Here is a 16,237-nt window from a genome sequence, read left to right on the forward strand (position 1 = left end):
CTGGTCTCACCTCATTGTCATTCCTTCCCACCTCCTTGGATTGTCTTAGGAAGGGATTGCAATCATGCATCACTGCTGTGCAGAGGCAAATGGAGAGCAATAGATCCCAGTACCCACCTCACCGCTGAGTGCCATCAGGCCAGGGATAATTCATGCAAAAAGTTATTGAAGTTCCAGGTTGTTCATATTGTCTACTGGTTTTTTGTGGCATGTGATTGGTGACCCAAGTCATATCATGTTGTCTCTACTCTCGAATTGAATGACAAGTTTTAAAAAAAAAAAAAAAAAAGAGAGAACAATCAACAGCCAATAGCATGTAATGCACTTGGCATAGGAATTTTCGGAATAATAATTTGTGGTAAAATTTGTACCGTTTCCAGAATTCCCAAACCTTTCCCCCCAATGCCCAGTATTTCAGCATTCATGCCACGCTCCCTGTCAGTTTCCGGGCCAGGGAAACGAATGATCCAACCAGTGGACCAAATTCGGTGATGAATCCTGGTCACATGTCACCTGAGGCATGCTGCGCATACGCTAAGAAGTAGATCAAAGAAACTGGCCCCACAAATACCAGCAACCGAACACAGAGCTTTGATTGGTGAAAATGTGTGCAATATTTTTTTTTAAATTGGTTGCCCAGCCCCAAAGGATACCATATAGCCATGGGACAGTACTAAGCTAAGCTATTGTATCACGCCTTTGGGTATAAGCCAATCTCCAGTTGCTGGGACCTGGGAGAAAGCTTTCACCAGAGTCAGGTTAGCCCACAGTTACCTACTGCAGGGTTTCCTCTGAAGCAAACGGGTACTGGCCACCATCTGAGACTAGACAGACTGCCGGTCTGATCCATTGATAATTCCTGCCTACTCAGCATTAAAGCCTCCATGCTCTCCTCTCCCACATTAGGCACGCCTTGGGGGAAAACAAATTAATATACTAACCCTGGGCTCAGAGACCTTGCTAATGATCCACGACAGCAAAGGAATTAGCTATTGAATATGACTGATGTTATGAATAAGAAACCTCCAACAATGTATTAAGGGACCAACCCCATCTTTTGTCCTCAAATGCAGAAGACATTGCTCACCATGGAGATGGCTTAGTCCTCAGGCATGGGATGGCTGGATTTGAAGTGTCAATGGAGGAGTTTTACACCTTTTGCACTCCATGTTGTGTGCTCCCTGCACTACATTCTGAAAGGACAAGCTATAAAACAGAGCCAGCGGCTACGGTCTTGCAGAGGTCTGTCTCCAGCAGAATCCCACACCGCTGAAGTTCTGTGTTGACTCTGGTGATGTGAATTGTTTAGTGTACGAGCCATTAACAGTGATTTGCTTTGAGGTCAAGGGAAGCTTTCTGTCAGTCTAGAAATGAAGGAAGCCTGGAGAAAGGACAAAAAACACTAACTACAAAGCTATGTATTATAAGAGATTCTTAACAGAATTATGATAAACTCAGCTGTTTCTCTCTGCTGGGATCCATGTAAACAGCTTCCTTAAATCCGGTCCATACTGTGTTCCCTTCCATAAGCCAAGAGCTCCAAGGAACACAAAAATCTCTAAAGGAAAACTCCACCAGTCAATGAGTTTCATGTCATTTACCATCAACCCATGACTTTGTCCTGGTGCCAAAAAGAAATCAGACAGCATCTGTTTTCCAAACCCAGCGGAGTTTAGACAAAAGATGGCAGAAATGTCATGGACATGCTGATGTGGCATCTGAAGTCAAGCCTGAAACCCACTCCTGGTTTGTCCTTTGTCTAAATGCTACATTCTGGAGAAATCCCTAAATAGAACTGGACAGAACTCTTCCTCCCATCTACCATCACAGGATTTCCAGGCACTTGACACAGATCAGTGCTCAGTCTCTAGCAAAACTCACCAACCTCACGGGAGCAAGGAGGGTGGAAGAGAAAGGCCTCCATTATCTAACTGGAAAAAGTGACACAGAAAGGGTAAGTGACTTGCCAAGGTCACACACTGGATCAGTGGCAGACTGACTTCTAGTCCTCTGCTGTAATAACTGGACCACATTTCCTGCGTTGCCATCTTTTGGGCATTCATCAGCTAAGAGATTCACCACTCAATGGTTTCACCGGAATCTCTCAGGAGTAGAGTACCAATTTTGTCTGAATTCACCAGGGAGGAACACCAGGCACAACAAGAGAAGGTAAAATTAGTTAGAACAATTCCATCTCACTCAAAGGTCCACACTTTACTTGCAGTAGAAGATGTTCAGATCATCCACTGAGAATAAGCTACTCGGACTTTTGATCCCTAGTTTATCTATGTAGGCAATATTAATTCATCTCTATTCATGTACGGCACCCACCACTCTAATATATCTTAAGAGACGTTTCTAGAAGTAGAGTTTATGAAGGATTTTGTATTGTCTTATCAAAAGGCTGTGCTGACAGTCTCTGAACATGAGCTTCTGCCAGAAGTTTCCAAATTCTGTGATGTTCTACTGTAGATTGGCAGTGCTATCGACAAGCAGGTAGCATTGTGCAGAGGCAACAGAGCCAAGATGATTTTTTCCATCTTTCTGGCGAAAAAGACCAGGCAAGGTCCCTCATGGCACATACAAAATTCAAATGGCTACATGCCTTCTCTTTTCATAAATTAGTTTCCTATATTTTTGCAGCAAATATTGAGACACCTACTGAACATCTGTCAGAGCAATTTTTTTATTCCGCTACTGAATTCTAGAGTTTGGGTATTTTTGTTTGGTTTTAAAACCACACACTGCTAACAGGATTGCTAGTTAAAAATAAGATACTGGTGGATGTATTTTGGCATCCACTTTCTTCTCAGAATTCTATATTGCAATGCTGTCATCACTTCAAATTCCATCACTTCCACTGATCCAGTGACCAGATGACATTATCGAGCAGCACAAATCTGCACAGAGCAATTAGACAATGCAGAGACAAAATTAACACAAGAAGTTAATTATCAGGGACACCAAACCAGCACTGTGTACACAAATTCTCCTGTTTCTCTGACACTAGGCAGACATGCTTATAACTGTAATGATGCCTCCTGATCCACCTAAAGTCTCCAAGAACTAACTGATTTTAAGACTTAATTACACAGGGCCAAATCCCGTTGGGCTCCACTCTATCCTTTGCCTTAAATGGGAGTTTGCTTGAGAAAAGACTGAAGAAAACTATTACCGACAGGGGGAAATGAAAGGAAGCAGCCCCTGCACTCATTCAATTGTACCCCGCCACTGTTTCACCTGTGCACCTTAATTGGACTCAAGTTCTCATTCTAACTTGCTATATCACCCTCGTGCCCCAGTTTCTCCACCTAGAAAATGGGAATAGCATCACTTATCTGTGAGCTAAAATTAGCAAACACTTGCAACATTCTTGGAAAGTGCGTGTTAAAAGTGTGATGCGCAGAATCGCAATATTTCCCACAGTATGAAATTAACACGTTTCATGTTATCCTAGAATCCATTTGAAAACAATTTTCTCTTGCTGTTAATTGCATGAAAGACTTTGCTGTGCTTTCATCATAAACAACAGAACTGCAGACAGGTTCCTTGTTTGATACAGAGATACTAATTGCCCTGGCAGTCGATAACGCCATCTGCTTGCTGGGAGCGCGATCCAAAGTCAATGGAAAGACTTCCGTTGAACCGATTGGCTCTGGCTCAGCAGAACTGAGTGAATGTTAAGTAAAGACAATAATGCAGTGTACACGATACAAGGTGTTGATAATTAGGGTGTCTGGGGCTTTGGCATTGCATGGGCCACATTTTGAGAGAAATATCCAGAAGCCCTTGCATTAATGATCCCCTCTCATTCATGATCACACATCTCTAGAGTAACTATATCAATTCCTTACAGACAAAAAGTAAAGTATTCATGAATTTTAGCTTCTTTTAATGGCCATTTAGGAACTGGAGACAAAGAGCAAGAGCCAATACCAGGGGATCATCCCACTCTGCACAGCCTACCATCAAGCACTCCACAGACCACATTTTGAGCCTCACTGGTCGACCCAACGGGTCTTTTTTAAGTTTATCATTTATGACCCCATGAAAATCAATTAGCCTATGGCAAACCTGCTGCTTTCCTCGCTATTGACCAAGAGGCACCATTTGCTCATTTAAACTAGTGTAAATCCTGACTAGCCCCCAGGGTTCCAAATAGCCAGCGCCAGAGTCGCTACTGACTTGATCACATTTACGTCTGTCCATCTCCATTGACTTCTACGTAGTTCCTCTTGATTCAGGGCAGCGCAAAGTGAGACTGGAGTCAGCAGACCCATCGTGTTTACTGCCTAAAAGATTCCTTTGTCCAATACATCATACTTGGTCTGACATGCCCGTTTCTGTGACCAATTCTCATCTTTCATGCTTCACTCAACTCTTTGCCTGGCCACAATAAGTATTTCACTGAACAAAACAAAAAGATGTAGAGAGATAATCTCCTCATATAAAACCTGATCCTGTTCCACTGCGGTCAATGAGAGTTTTGCCATTGACTTCGCCGGGAGCAGGATCTGCTCCATAGGAATTTAAGGGCTTGATCCTGAGAGGTGCTGAACATCCACAGCCTTGATTGGGCATTGCAAATGGGATTTCAGTGGAGTTTCTCAGAATCAGGCCCTAAATGCTAGTGGATTGGCTCCATTGAATCTATGCGTACAGGGGCAAGGAAGAGACTGTAATGGAAACAAAGCATTCATTACTTAAAGAATTACTTTTCCCCTCCCCCCCCACGGGACTTGGGAGATGCCTCCTCTCTAAGAGAGATTCTTAACTTCCGACTTTTTGCCCATGTGAGAGATGGCAGCCAAGTAAAATTTGCACTTCAGAAGGGGGTGATTGCAAAAAAAATAAAATAAAAATACAATGTGCAGGATTTTAACTCTGAAGAGGCAGACATGGCCTGTATATCGTAGTGGTCAGTAGTCTCTTCCTAGCTCTAGTTTTCAGTGCTTCTCTTCGGCGTTTCAGAGTCAATGAAGGAGCTGTCCAATGCCTATGCTACAAGTTAGCTCCACTTATCTTGAGATGGGGAAATTAGCATTTTATATATATACACAAACACAGGGAAAAGAGAGCGTGTGTGGTGTTCAGGGCTTTGGAGCGGAGCCCGGAGCAGCTCTGGAGCAGTGGAGCTGCAGGTTTTTGCCTGGAGCTGGAGCACAGCTCCAAAGCCCTGGTTGTGTTCTTACTTTTTATGCATGCTAGAAATATCCTGTATCCAATCACTGACAATTTAGGAATAATTTAGCCACTAAATTGCATCTCAAAACATGCAATTTTTTTTTGTTCAAGAAGATTTAATCCGTTTTATGCAATTTTTCCCTGCCACCTGATGAATGTAGAAATTAAAATGTTGCAAGACTATGTACGCAACATGGCTTTCAATCTATTTTCTGGCAATTAATATCCCAGGGAGAAATCCTGTTGCTGCTGTAGTTATTTAATGTAATAAAGCACTGCAATGAAACAAGGTTTAAGAATTGATGGAGTTTTATTAGCATTAGGTAACTCTAATCTCTCTAATGAGGTCTACTGACCCCTGGCCCATCGCTTCATTTCAAAGCAGATTCTTTAGCAGTTCTTTGTTTAGTTTCAGAAAGATAGCAGAAGTGGGAATCATGAGACAAAAATTAAGAGATGTGAGGTAATTAACTCACCCAATGCCAAGACCTCTCAGAAACACAGTTGAAGGCAAAAATAGATGCAAAAATACAGAATATAAAAAATTAGCAGTCTCTCAAGTTAAGAATACAAAACCTACATTACTGCTATATTTGCTATTAATAGGACTCAGTATCAGAGCTGATTTTTCCTACTCCAAACACAGTTCTTTTCCACTAAGAACATTGGGCTCCCAATTCTGTTCTTGTTTACACGAGTGTAAATCAGGAGCGACTCCATTGAAGTCAATGGAATTACCCAGGGTAAATAAGATCAGAATCTGGTTCCTTGGCCAAAATGTTCAAACATGGGAGCCTAAATCGAGGCTTCTAAATCCATATTTTGGCTCCTATATAGAAGCTGCCCAGTTTTCAGACTACTCACAGTTCCCCGCAACTTCATTACAAGTTTCTGCGCTCAGCATCTCTGAAAAGGAGCTCATTTCGGTATCTAAATGTGGATTTAGGGAGCCTAATTCTAGGCACACAGAGATGAAGATTTTGACCCATATATCGATTTTTAATATATCGTTTCAAGTCCACAGAAGATGTAAGCTAGCTTAATTGCACTAAAGTCAATGGCGCTAGAATTTTGTCTGCCAGCTGAAAATCTAGTCAGATGTGCAGAGATTTTTTTTTTTTTTAAAAGCGGTGAAGAGTTTTCATACAGGATAAAATGATTGTGGTGTTCCTAGGACCTTATAGGTATTACAGGTTCACATAGGCGCTTTAGCTTAGCTCCCAGAGAAAGCACTTAAAGCCTACCCCAGGCTAATTCATTGTTCAATGAAAAAGTAAAATCTGTGCCGTATAATAAAGCCATTGATCATTAGGCTTTAAAAAGATTGGCTTCTAAATATTTAGGAAGCAGTGTGTGTTCAGGGGAAAAGGTTTATTGGCACTGGGATATTAAACTGTCAACCATGAAATAGTAAAACTCATTAAAGCAGAGTTTCCTTTTAAATGTTAGAAATTAACTTTATTACTGTATCAGTAATGGCAAGCCTGAGTCTTAAATCGCCTGCCAGTTACTATTTGGGAATATTATTAAAACATATTAACCATATTTTAATTGGCTCCAAGAGAGAAAAAAAAAGTTCTCCCCGCCCTAGCATTTTTGTTGTTCATTTAAGAGCAACTGAACAGAAGAAGGGGGAAAAATATTCCGATTCATATATTTATGGTGTTTATTGAATTTACTTTCCCCCTGTTTATCAAACGATTCTCTTTCTCTAGCTATGTCAACATGTGAAAATATGCCTCTTTCCAGCCTGCCAACGGAGGGAATCTATATGGCAATAGTGACCTCTAGCGTTCAAAAAAGATACCTCACTACAGCAAAAATTTCATTTTGGCGAGATTCTTCTACCCTCCCTCCCCCGCCTTCCATAGCCACCATTATTACAGGAGTAAATTATATTTACAAAATGGGTTAAAAACACATCGAGAGGTGTGGATATTAATCTGCTTCTACTTATTTCATGACCTGATTTCTGAAGTCATGCATAGATCTTTGGATTCTGGACTTCTTAAATGCATAACATTGACCTCTATCATCACTTCCCCAGCAAGAACTTATAGAAATACTATTCAGTACCTTCTGGGCAGACTCAGGTATCCCTCTTTATGGAGAGCGTTAACATTGCCCACCATTTCTCCTTTCAGCCTTTCACTGCCATCTCTTACTACTATTTATCTTACGATTATTAAGCAGCGCAAAAGGTCGTATTCCCCATCTGCATGTCCATGACTGCACCAAGGGTTAGAAGAATAGAGGCAACCCGTAGACAGCTCTCTGCTCCCCTTTCACTGTGACACAGCAGATCCTACCATGCCTCAGAATGATCATTGTCTGCAGTGACAAATACAGCTGGCATCACCCTAGGGCCAAAACAAATAGAAGGGGGGGGGGGTACTTTGAGAGAAATTATTTTATGGGATTTCTCTCATCCGGTGAAAAGGAAACAGAAGCCAGACTTAGAAGAGAAAGATCTACCCACGTTTGGGTGCTAGGGTAGGAACACTAGCCATTGATCAAGTTTGGCTTATGGTGTTATTTAAAAACCACCGCACCTTTCAGGCTGCGGAGTCGTCTGCGTTCGTCCTCCACCCCTGTTCGTGCTCTGGGAAGGTTTGAGGGCAGAAGGCAATGTGGAATTCATCTCACTTTGGAAGTCGACCCGGGTTCCACACCTGGACCCCGCGCAGGAGCCGCTCGCCTAAAATGTATAGCCGGGACGCAGGTAAAACGCTCGCGTCCCGCGGGCTGGCTCAGAGGAGACCCGAATTGCAGTTGGGAAGGGGGGGAGTACCTGTCAACACGCTGCAGGATCCCAGCCTCCAGCCTAGACCAACAGCCGGCGCCTGTCCAAGGAGCCAGCCGCGCAAACAGGGCTTCGGGCAAGGAATGATCAGGATCCACGTCAGCCTGAAGCCCCGGGCAGGCAGGACTGTTGCAAGGACCCTCTCCATCTGACTTGAACTTTGCATTTCAGGGGTAACAAACTCCTTGACTAGCCGGCGAGAAGGCGGCCTGAGCGATCAGGAGCTTAGCTAACTTTCTTAGAAAGGTCACGTCCAATACCCTAGACGGTGGCTTTCCTCCACCCGGGCAAAACCCCCCAGAAAGCCGCTCGTTTGCGCTGGTCTCTGGCATGCCCCTTGCTACTTACAATTCGTTGCTGTTCGTCCCAGATGCCACACGCTGAAGAGCAGCAAAGCCAACCGACTGGAGAGTTTGGGAGCAGGCTCCATGGTCGGCACGGGGCGAGCGGGCGCCTGGCTCCCCCGTCTCAGACGCCAGCCGGGCTCTCCTCGGGCTCGTTTACTCCATCCAGACCCTCCCGCTAAGGCGGGGGCGAGAGAGCCACTCCTCCAGCAATCGCCTTAAAGGAGCCGGTCCAGGCGCACGGCGAGCCGCCCGCGGAAACCCCCCTCCAGAGCTCAGACTCGGTGAGCCAGGCGCCGGGCAGCGCCTTATAGGCGACGGGAGCGGCGCGCTCCACCTCCCCGCTGCCTGGGAGGACCCTGCTCGCGATCTTCAGGCGTTGATGACAAGCATCAGAATCACCGTGTAAATCAGCTGCCTGGAGCAGATCTCTCTCCCCCCCCCCCCCCTTTCCTCCCGGGGATTGCTCCTGCTAGAGCAGCTTACAGCGACCCCAGCGAGGAACTGAAAAAAAAATAAAAATAAAAATCATCCCCCCCCCCAACCCCCCAGAGAAGGTGGCAATGGAAAAGGCACCTCTTGAATCATCCAGTGCATCTCCCCTGCGAAGCTCTATGTGCAGGGGAAAGGGGGTGGCTGGAGGGGGAAAGCCGAGGTTATGATGGCTAGTGGCGAGCTGCCCAAGCGTGCAAATAAAGCCGGACTCATTTCTGGTGCAAAGACACACACAGGCCTGGGGAGAGGGAGACGGGGACGGGGACGTTGCTCCTTCTGCGTCTCCCTCTAGCCTAAGCTTCAGCCACAAGATCCGCTGAAGGGTCTGTTATGTTCGCATCGCCTTGGTTTGGGGCTGCGCGTCCCGAACTCATTAGGGCACCCCGTGTAAACGGCCCCGGTTGGAAAGGGAGCGAGGGTCCCGGGTGGCCAGGCTGGGTCAGCTGGAGGCACGTGGCTAGGTGGGGCTGATTGAAACCGCTCCTTAGTATTAGCCTGTAATCCGGTTAGCAAGATTAGTGTTTAGGTAGCTGCTCGGAGCCTTCCCTAAAAGCAGGGGGAGACCTGAAGGGCCATGGAGATGCAAGGTGGACATCTCAGGTTGCTGGCTGGTCCCCACGGAGTTGGCTGCTTGATGGGTGTGTCCCCGCTGTTAGCAGCGCAAAGGGTTGCAATGATCGTGCCTGGGGGCCGGGGAGGGTGGAAATCGCCATTTTACAAGGTGTTGTCGCGGGGGTGTAAAGCAGCGCACTCGGAGAACAGTTTGCATTAGCCTTGCTGCATCCGCTTAGCCCACCGCGGGGCCGAGGAGACGAAATATAAGGTCCTTTCAAGAACACTGAGCGCAACGATTCTTGAGACTTCGCCTTGCTGCTGCCCCCTCCCGCATCGAGAGAGTGCGGTATCCGATTGCGTGAGCGGGCCAACTTTAATCCTGGAGGACCCTTTCTTTGGAACACGAGGGGCTGTGCGGCGAGCCATGCTGTGGTTCCGGGCCCTCATAAACATTCCTTATAACGAGAAGGGTTAGACCATCTGCCCGAGTGCCTGTGAGTTACCAGTGGAGAGCTGGGTTCTAAATTGCTGGCAGGTTGAAAAACTCATAGGAAAGCAAGAAGCTGGGAGGAACTCATAGGAAACTCGTAGGAAAGCAAGGAGCTGGGAGGAACTCATAGGAAACTCGTAGGAAAGCAAGAAGCTGGGAGGAACTCATAGGAAACTCGTAGGAAAGCAAGGAGCTGGGAGGAATCATAGAATCATAGAATATCAGGGTTGGAAGGGACCTCAGGAGGTCATCTAGTCCAACCCCCTGCTCAAAGCAGGACCAATCCCCAATCAAATCATCCCAGCCAAGGCTTTGTCAAGCCTGACCTTAAAAACTTCCAAGGAAGGAGATTCTACCACCTCCCTAGGTAACGCATTCCAGTGTTTCACCACCCTCTTAGTGAAAAAGTTTTTCCTAATATCCAACCTAAACCTCCCCCACTGCAACTTGAGACCATTACTCCTTGTCCTGTCCTCTTCTACCACTGAGAATAGTCTAGAACCATCCTCTCTGGAACCACCTCTCAGGTAGTTGAAAGCAGCTATCAAATCCCCCCTCATTCTTCTCTTCCGCAGACTAAACAATCCCAGTTCCCTCAGCCTCTCCTCATAAGTCATGTGTTCCAGACCCCTAATCATTTTTGTTGCCCTTCGCTGGACTCTCTCCAATTTATCCACGTCCTTCTTGTAGTGTGGGGCCCAAAACTGGACACAGTACTCCAGATGAGGCCTCACCAATGAGGAACTCATAGGAAACTCATAGGAAAGCAAGAAGCTGGGAGGAACTCATAGGAAACTCGTAGGAAAGCAAGGAGCTGGGAGGAACTCATAGGAAACTCGTAGGAAAGCAAGGAGCTGAGAGGAACTTTGCCTGCAGCTGGCATTAAAAAAGAACTACGAATAGCATTCAGCTGGAAAGGGACAGTCCACTCAAACATCACCCATCTGCCTGAATATTTGTACCTATTCTTCTTAAGCGCCACACCGAAAATGGCTTTTCCTAATGTCTTTTAGGTATAATGTCGGATTGTCTGCACCGGGGTTGTCAATAAGCAGACCGTAGGCCAAATCCAGACTGCCAGATGCTTTTGAAGGGACCACAAAATCTTTTTGTTTACTTATTATCGTTGTTGTGCTGTGACAAATGTTATTCTGGAGTCTGAACCTTGACTATATCTTGATCAAGAAATTTGGACTGTGACGAAAAATAATTGACTACCCCGGTCTCTGCGGATATCAATTTGAGTAGAGCCAGTTTCACTGGGTTCCCTGTGTAGCCAGTCATGTAGGCCTGGATATTGCAAACGTTTAGCTGTGGGCTTAACTTTACTCAGGTGAAAAGAAAAGGAGGACTTGTGGCACCTTAGAGACTAACAGATTTACTCAGGTGAGTAATCCCTTTGTGGAACGATCAGCAGGTAAATTTCCAGAACGCCGCCCGCCCCCTTGTGGAAGCACTCACCTGAGTAAAATCAAGTCTATGATTCAGTGTATGCATGATTTAAAAAATGGGTTCACTTTCCCCTGTTGTTAGTTCTTAGGACATGAAGGGAGAGGAAACAAATTTAGAAAATGTGATTGTAACAAAACAGGGGGATTCAGGGTCAGGATCTGAAACAATTTTTTTTTTTTCAGTTGACTGGATTTCAAATTTCCCAGTGTCCCTTCAAATTGCCTGGCACAACTGTACAATTTTTAACTGACTCGGTGAACTAATTAGCACTTTGTTTACAGGAAAGCAGCTGTAGAAGTGAACTGTTCGGTTTAATTAAGAGTTATTGGTAAACATGGGCCTGATTCTGCAATGGGGCTCACATGGGTGGTTGGGATGGCTGGAATTGACCTGATTTCAGGATCAGAAACTGATTTTCTGGAATGTTTTCACATCAGTTTTCAGCCATATTTACAGTTTGCTGTTTTCCTGTCAGACACATCTGTTCACCAAGCAACTTTGGATCTTAAGCAACAAACCTATGTATTTAGATTTGCGACTGTTTGGGTACAGGAATACTACAGATTTGACTGGAGGGGAGTGCTACGCAGCTGTTCTTTGCAGACAATTGTGTAAATAATGCCATGTTCTCAGGGCTTTTTGCCAGCAAGATTTTTATGAGGAGAAGATTATTAATCATTATTAGAGTTATTCAGGTGAGAGAGGAATCCAGTTTGGAATTACAAGTCAGGACACCCCTGAATTTTGGGTAAATTCATATCTGGATCCAGTCTTCACATACCAGGCCTGCATCTCTTTGGTCGGCAGTCAACAGAACAGTTTGGTTTGATAGCCTACAGAAAATGAATTCGTGCTTTAAGAAGAGTAGAATGTAAACCCCTTCTTAAATGGTTTCCCACATTCTGGCCCATATGTTCTCTTCCACAGAATGAGTGAAAAGTTGCTCTTGTGGTTAAAACACTGGACTGGAAGTCAGGAGTCCTGAGTTCAGTTGTTGGTTCCCTGTGTGACCTAGTGCCAGTCATTGAATCTCTCCAGGCTTCAGTTCCCCATCTGTTAAATGGGGCAACTATACTTCCCCTTTTTACACGGATGTCATGAGGATGAATTCATTAATGCACACAACCTGTTTAGATACTGTGCCCACTTAAGCTCCTGTCTAGAGGGGACCGCTGGATGTAAATCATGCTTCAGTGAGGTGGAACCATACAGAATGAGACGACACCACCTTTCAGTCTAGCTATTTTTTCACACCATCCTTATCACCATGATATTTCAGTGCACGTGGTATTAAACACTTAAGACATTAAGACAGACCCCCTCGTAGCATAAGTGATGTGGCCTGCCTGGTGCACAGAGGAGCCAAAACTGCTGATGATCATAAATATTCATGGCGCTTGACAATATAAATAAAGATCCCCAAAAGAACTGATCATCTCTGCATCTAACCTGTGCTTATCGATGCCTGTTTGAATTACAAAGGAGATGTGCCTGTAAAAGGTCCCACTCATGCACATCAGACTGCAGAAACAGGGCCAATATTAAAATGGGAACAAAGAGGAGAGGATAACAGAGGAGAGGGTGATGGCCACTGGGGACAAAGCTGTCACAGGGGCCCGTTCTAGATGACAGAAATCACACTGGCAGAAGATCAGAATGACTGTTGTTCTTGCTGCATACAGAGCTAAAGATATCACCCATCTCTTTGGCCTAGCTTAACCTCAATAAGCTCTTCAGCAGGTCGCCGATCCTCAAATTATAATTGTATTTCTTCTACCTATATGCCGCCTGTATAGGTGGAGAAGGGAGAGAGAGACTCTGTTTATTGTTCTGTTTATTGGAAGACATTCACATACAACAGTGATTTCAGTCTTACAAGATACCTGGACAGGCACATATTACAAGAGGAATTTCGCCCTGGAAGTAGAGCTGGTTGTAGTCTTTATATTACAACAATGCACAGAGGCCCCATCTGAGATAGAGGACCTGTGCTGTGCTTACACGTAGACAGTCACTGTCTGGAAGAGCTTACAATCGAAGCAGACAAGATAGGAAGAATTCCTAGAAGTAATCATGTTCCTGCAAACACTTCCATTCATACAACTGTTTGTAGAGGGAGGTGCTGCTATTTATATGAATACCTATTTTCATATGCAAACAAGAGGACGTTGTGATTTATTACACGATCGCTCTTCTCCTTTTCCCAGAGATGCAGTCATCCAGTCAGGCAATAAAACATCATTCAAATTAACTGAATAATTGTCTACAATGAACAAGCACTTATCTACATTTTCAGATGGGACTAGTGATTTTGAGTGCCCAAGTGGGGCAGGTATGACAGGCAATATTCCTATATGTAGGGATGCTGTTCTGTTATCCTTTAGTCCTTTGCCTAATCTCTGTTATGGATGGAGGTCAGTTTTTTGTGGAAATTAATGGAATCATTAGGCCATTTTAACCCTGCTGTAATTACCATGCAGAAAGAAGCCATTGATAACCATAGAGTGCTAGATTGTGATTTAGACTGCATGCCCACACAAGGGAGTAAGGGGGAGTAGAGACCATCACCCTCCGTTTATGTTCTCATGCAGGCTACCAGCAGGTTAGGTCTAGTCATGCAGGAATAAGCATAGAATCATAGAATCATAGAATATCAGGGTTGGAAGGGACCTCAGGAGGTCATCTAGTCCAACCCCCTGCTCAAAGCAGGACCAATCCCCAATCAAATCATCCCAGCCAAGGCTTTGTCAAGCCTGACCTTAAAAACTTCCAAGGAAGGAGATTCTACCACCTCCCTAGGTAACGCATTCCAGTGTTTCACCACCCTCTTAGTGAAAAAGTTTTTCCTAATATCTAACCTAAACCTCCCCCACTGCAACTTGAGACCATTACTCCTTGTCCTGTCATCTTCTACCACTGAGAATAGTCTAGAACCATCCTCTTTGGAACCACCTCTCAGGTAGTTGAAAGCAGCTATCAAATCCCCCCTCATTCTTTTCTTCCGCAGACTAAACAATCCCAGTTCCCTCAGCCTCTCCTCATAAGTCATGTGTTCCAGACGCCTAATCATTTTTGTTGCCCTTCGCTGGACTCTCTCCAATTTATCCACGTCCTTCTTGTAGTGTGGGGCCCAAAACTGGACACAGTACTCCAGATGAGGCCTCACCAATGTCGAATAGAGGGGAACGATCACGTCCCTCGATCTGCTCGCTATGCCCCTACTTATACATCCCAAAATGCCATTGGCCTTCTTGGCAACAAGGGCACACTGCTGACTCATATCCAGCTTCTCGTCCACTGTAACCCCTAGGTCCTTTTCCGCAGAACTGCTGCCTAGCCATTCGGTCCCTAGTCTGTAGCTGTGCATTGGGTTCTTCCGTCCTAAGTGCAGGACCCTGCACTTATCCTTATTGAACCGCATGTTCAGATCCTTTGCTTACTCCCCTCCCTAGAGCAGCTAGGTGCAGGATGACAGGTTTCAGAGTAGCAGCCAGCTGTTCTGATGCAACGGGTGTCATATTTTGCTGCTGGTATGAATTGCTACCCCCTGGGAACAAGTAAAGAAGGAGTTGTAACTCAGAGGGGTGTCTAAGTCACAGCACCTCTGGGAGCTGCTCCTGGAGTTGTGCTTATGCACAACCCCCTTGTTCAGGGCTGGGCCTGAAAGCACAATGTAGGTCCGACTCAAACAATGTTTACTTTTAAATAACTGGGATCAGACAAGATAGACTGAGCCTTGCTATGGGAGCTGCGTACTTTACACTCACTGACCTTAAAAAGATGGTTTCCTCTTGGAACAAGATCCATTTCCATGATAATGAATCCGTCCCGTGTGGTCACCCTCCCATTTTGGGGAGTACAGAGATTTCAGCCCTGTAATATGTGGCTGACTTTATCCATCAGGGGTTGAGAGAGATGCACTCATCTCAGCCCTGAAGCGAGCCTGCTAGAATGGTGGCAGAACCGTAGCTCTCTGCCAGATTACACAAAGGTTAATGAATCTCTTGTATTAGTTAAAGATCAGCTGACAGCCAAGGACTGTTAACATACAGTCGTGGTGCACAGGGTGGATGCTTGTGGGTTCCTTTGCAATCAATTTATGTTGTTTTTGTTAAAATAAGATTTCCAGTTAGAGATTTTAACAACCACCAAGACCACCAAAGAATCCCTTTGGCTTTTTCTTGACCTCCCCGGCCCCTTATACACCCACCCACCTTGGATACCAAAACAACATCCACATTTAGCTAATAACACCGACATTGGAAGAACTGCTGTGAATTCTTATGCCAGGGGTTGAAACTAGAGCAAACAAGTCCCTGCAGGTCCTCTTAAAGAGGAAAAAAATCCTAGCTCCGTCCTCTTTTAATTTGTTAGGTCAATGCTGAGCCATCGGAGGCCCAGATACAAAGGAGGAGAAACATTCTTAAGAGATTATGCTGAACTGAATATGCTGGTATAACATGGAGATGCTCTCGTGCAGGGGACGGGGTGTCAATGAACTGTGATTAACAGGAAAAGAAAGTGTCAGGGAGGGAACAGAGAAGCAGAGAGGGTAGGGAAAAAAATAGCTTGGGTGAAAAATAGCTTGGGTGAAAAAAATAGCTTTGGCAATCCAGTTGGCTGAAGTGGCCTTTGACTCAATGAATGAACGCACTGGTGCTATCTCTCCACTGCCTCTCTTCTTCCTCTACCGTCTCCTCCTGCTTTCCCAGCCCTCTTCTCTCTCTTTTCTTCCAGGGGGCAGAGGCCTAAGTAGGCTGCAAGGTGAAAGCCGTCCCTGGCAGTCCCCCACCCTTTACAGATGCAGCCGTAGCTCCCAGAAAGCAGCTGCAGGGTTGTCAGTAGCTGTTTCACGTTTTCAGATTGCTCAGGAGAGGAGGAAGGAGCTAGGGACCTGATTCTGATCTCATTCTC

The 16,237-nt window shown here is 45.2% G+C and overlaps 1 protein-coding gene across 2 annotated transcripts in view; it reads right to left on the reverse strand.

Annotated features, from left to right (window-relative positions):
- CNTNAP5 (contactin associated protein family member 5) overlaps nt 1-8,953 on the reverse strand; it is a 424,927-nt gene extending 415,974 nt beyond the window's left edge. The window contains exon 1 of one of the 2 annotated variants that reach the window (XM_043525185.1): nt 8,336-8,953. In XM_043525185.1, coding sequence (XP_043381120.1) covers nt 8,336-8,417 — 82 coding nt within the window. In that variant the 5' untranslated portion in view covers nt 8,418-8,953. The remainder of the gene's footprint in view (nt 1-8,335) is intronic. The other variant, XM_037912460.2, reaches the window with a different exon arrangement.
- Between the last annotated feature and the right edge of the window lie 7,284 nt (nt 8,954-16,237).

The sequence above is a fragment of the Chelonia mydas genome, chromosome 11, assembly GCF_015237465.2.
Source record: "Chelonia mydas isolate rCheMyd1 chromosome 11, rCheMyd1.pri.v2, whole genome shotgun sequence".
Classification (NCBI taxonomy): Eukaryota; Metazoa; Chordata; order Testudines; family Cheloniidae; genus Chelonia; species Chelonia mydas.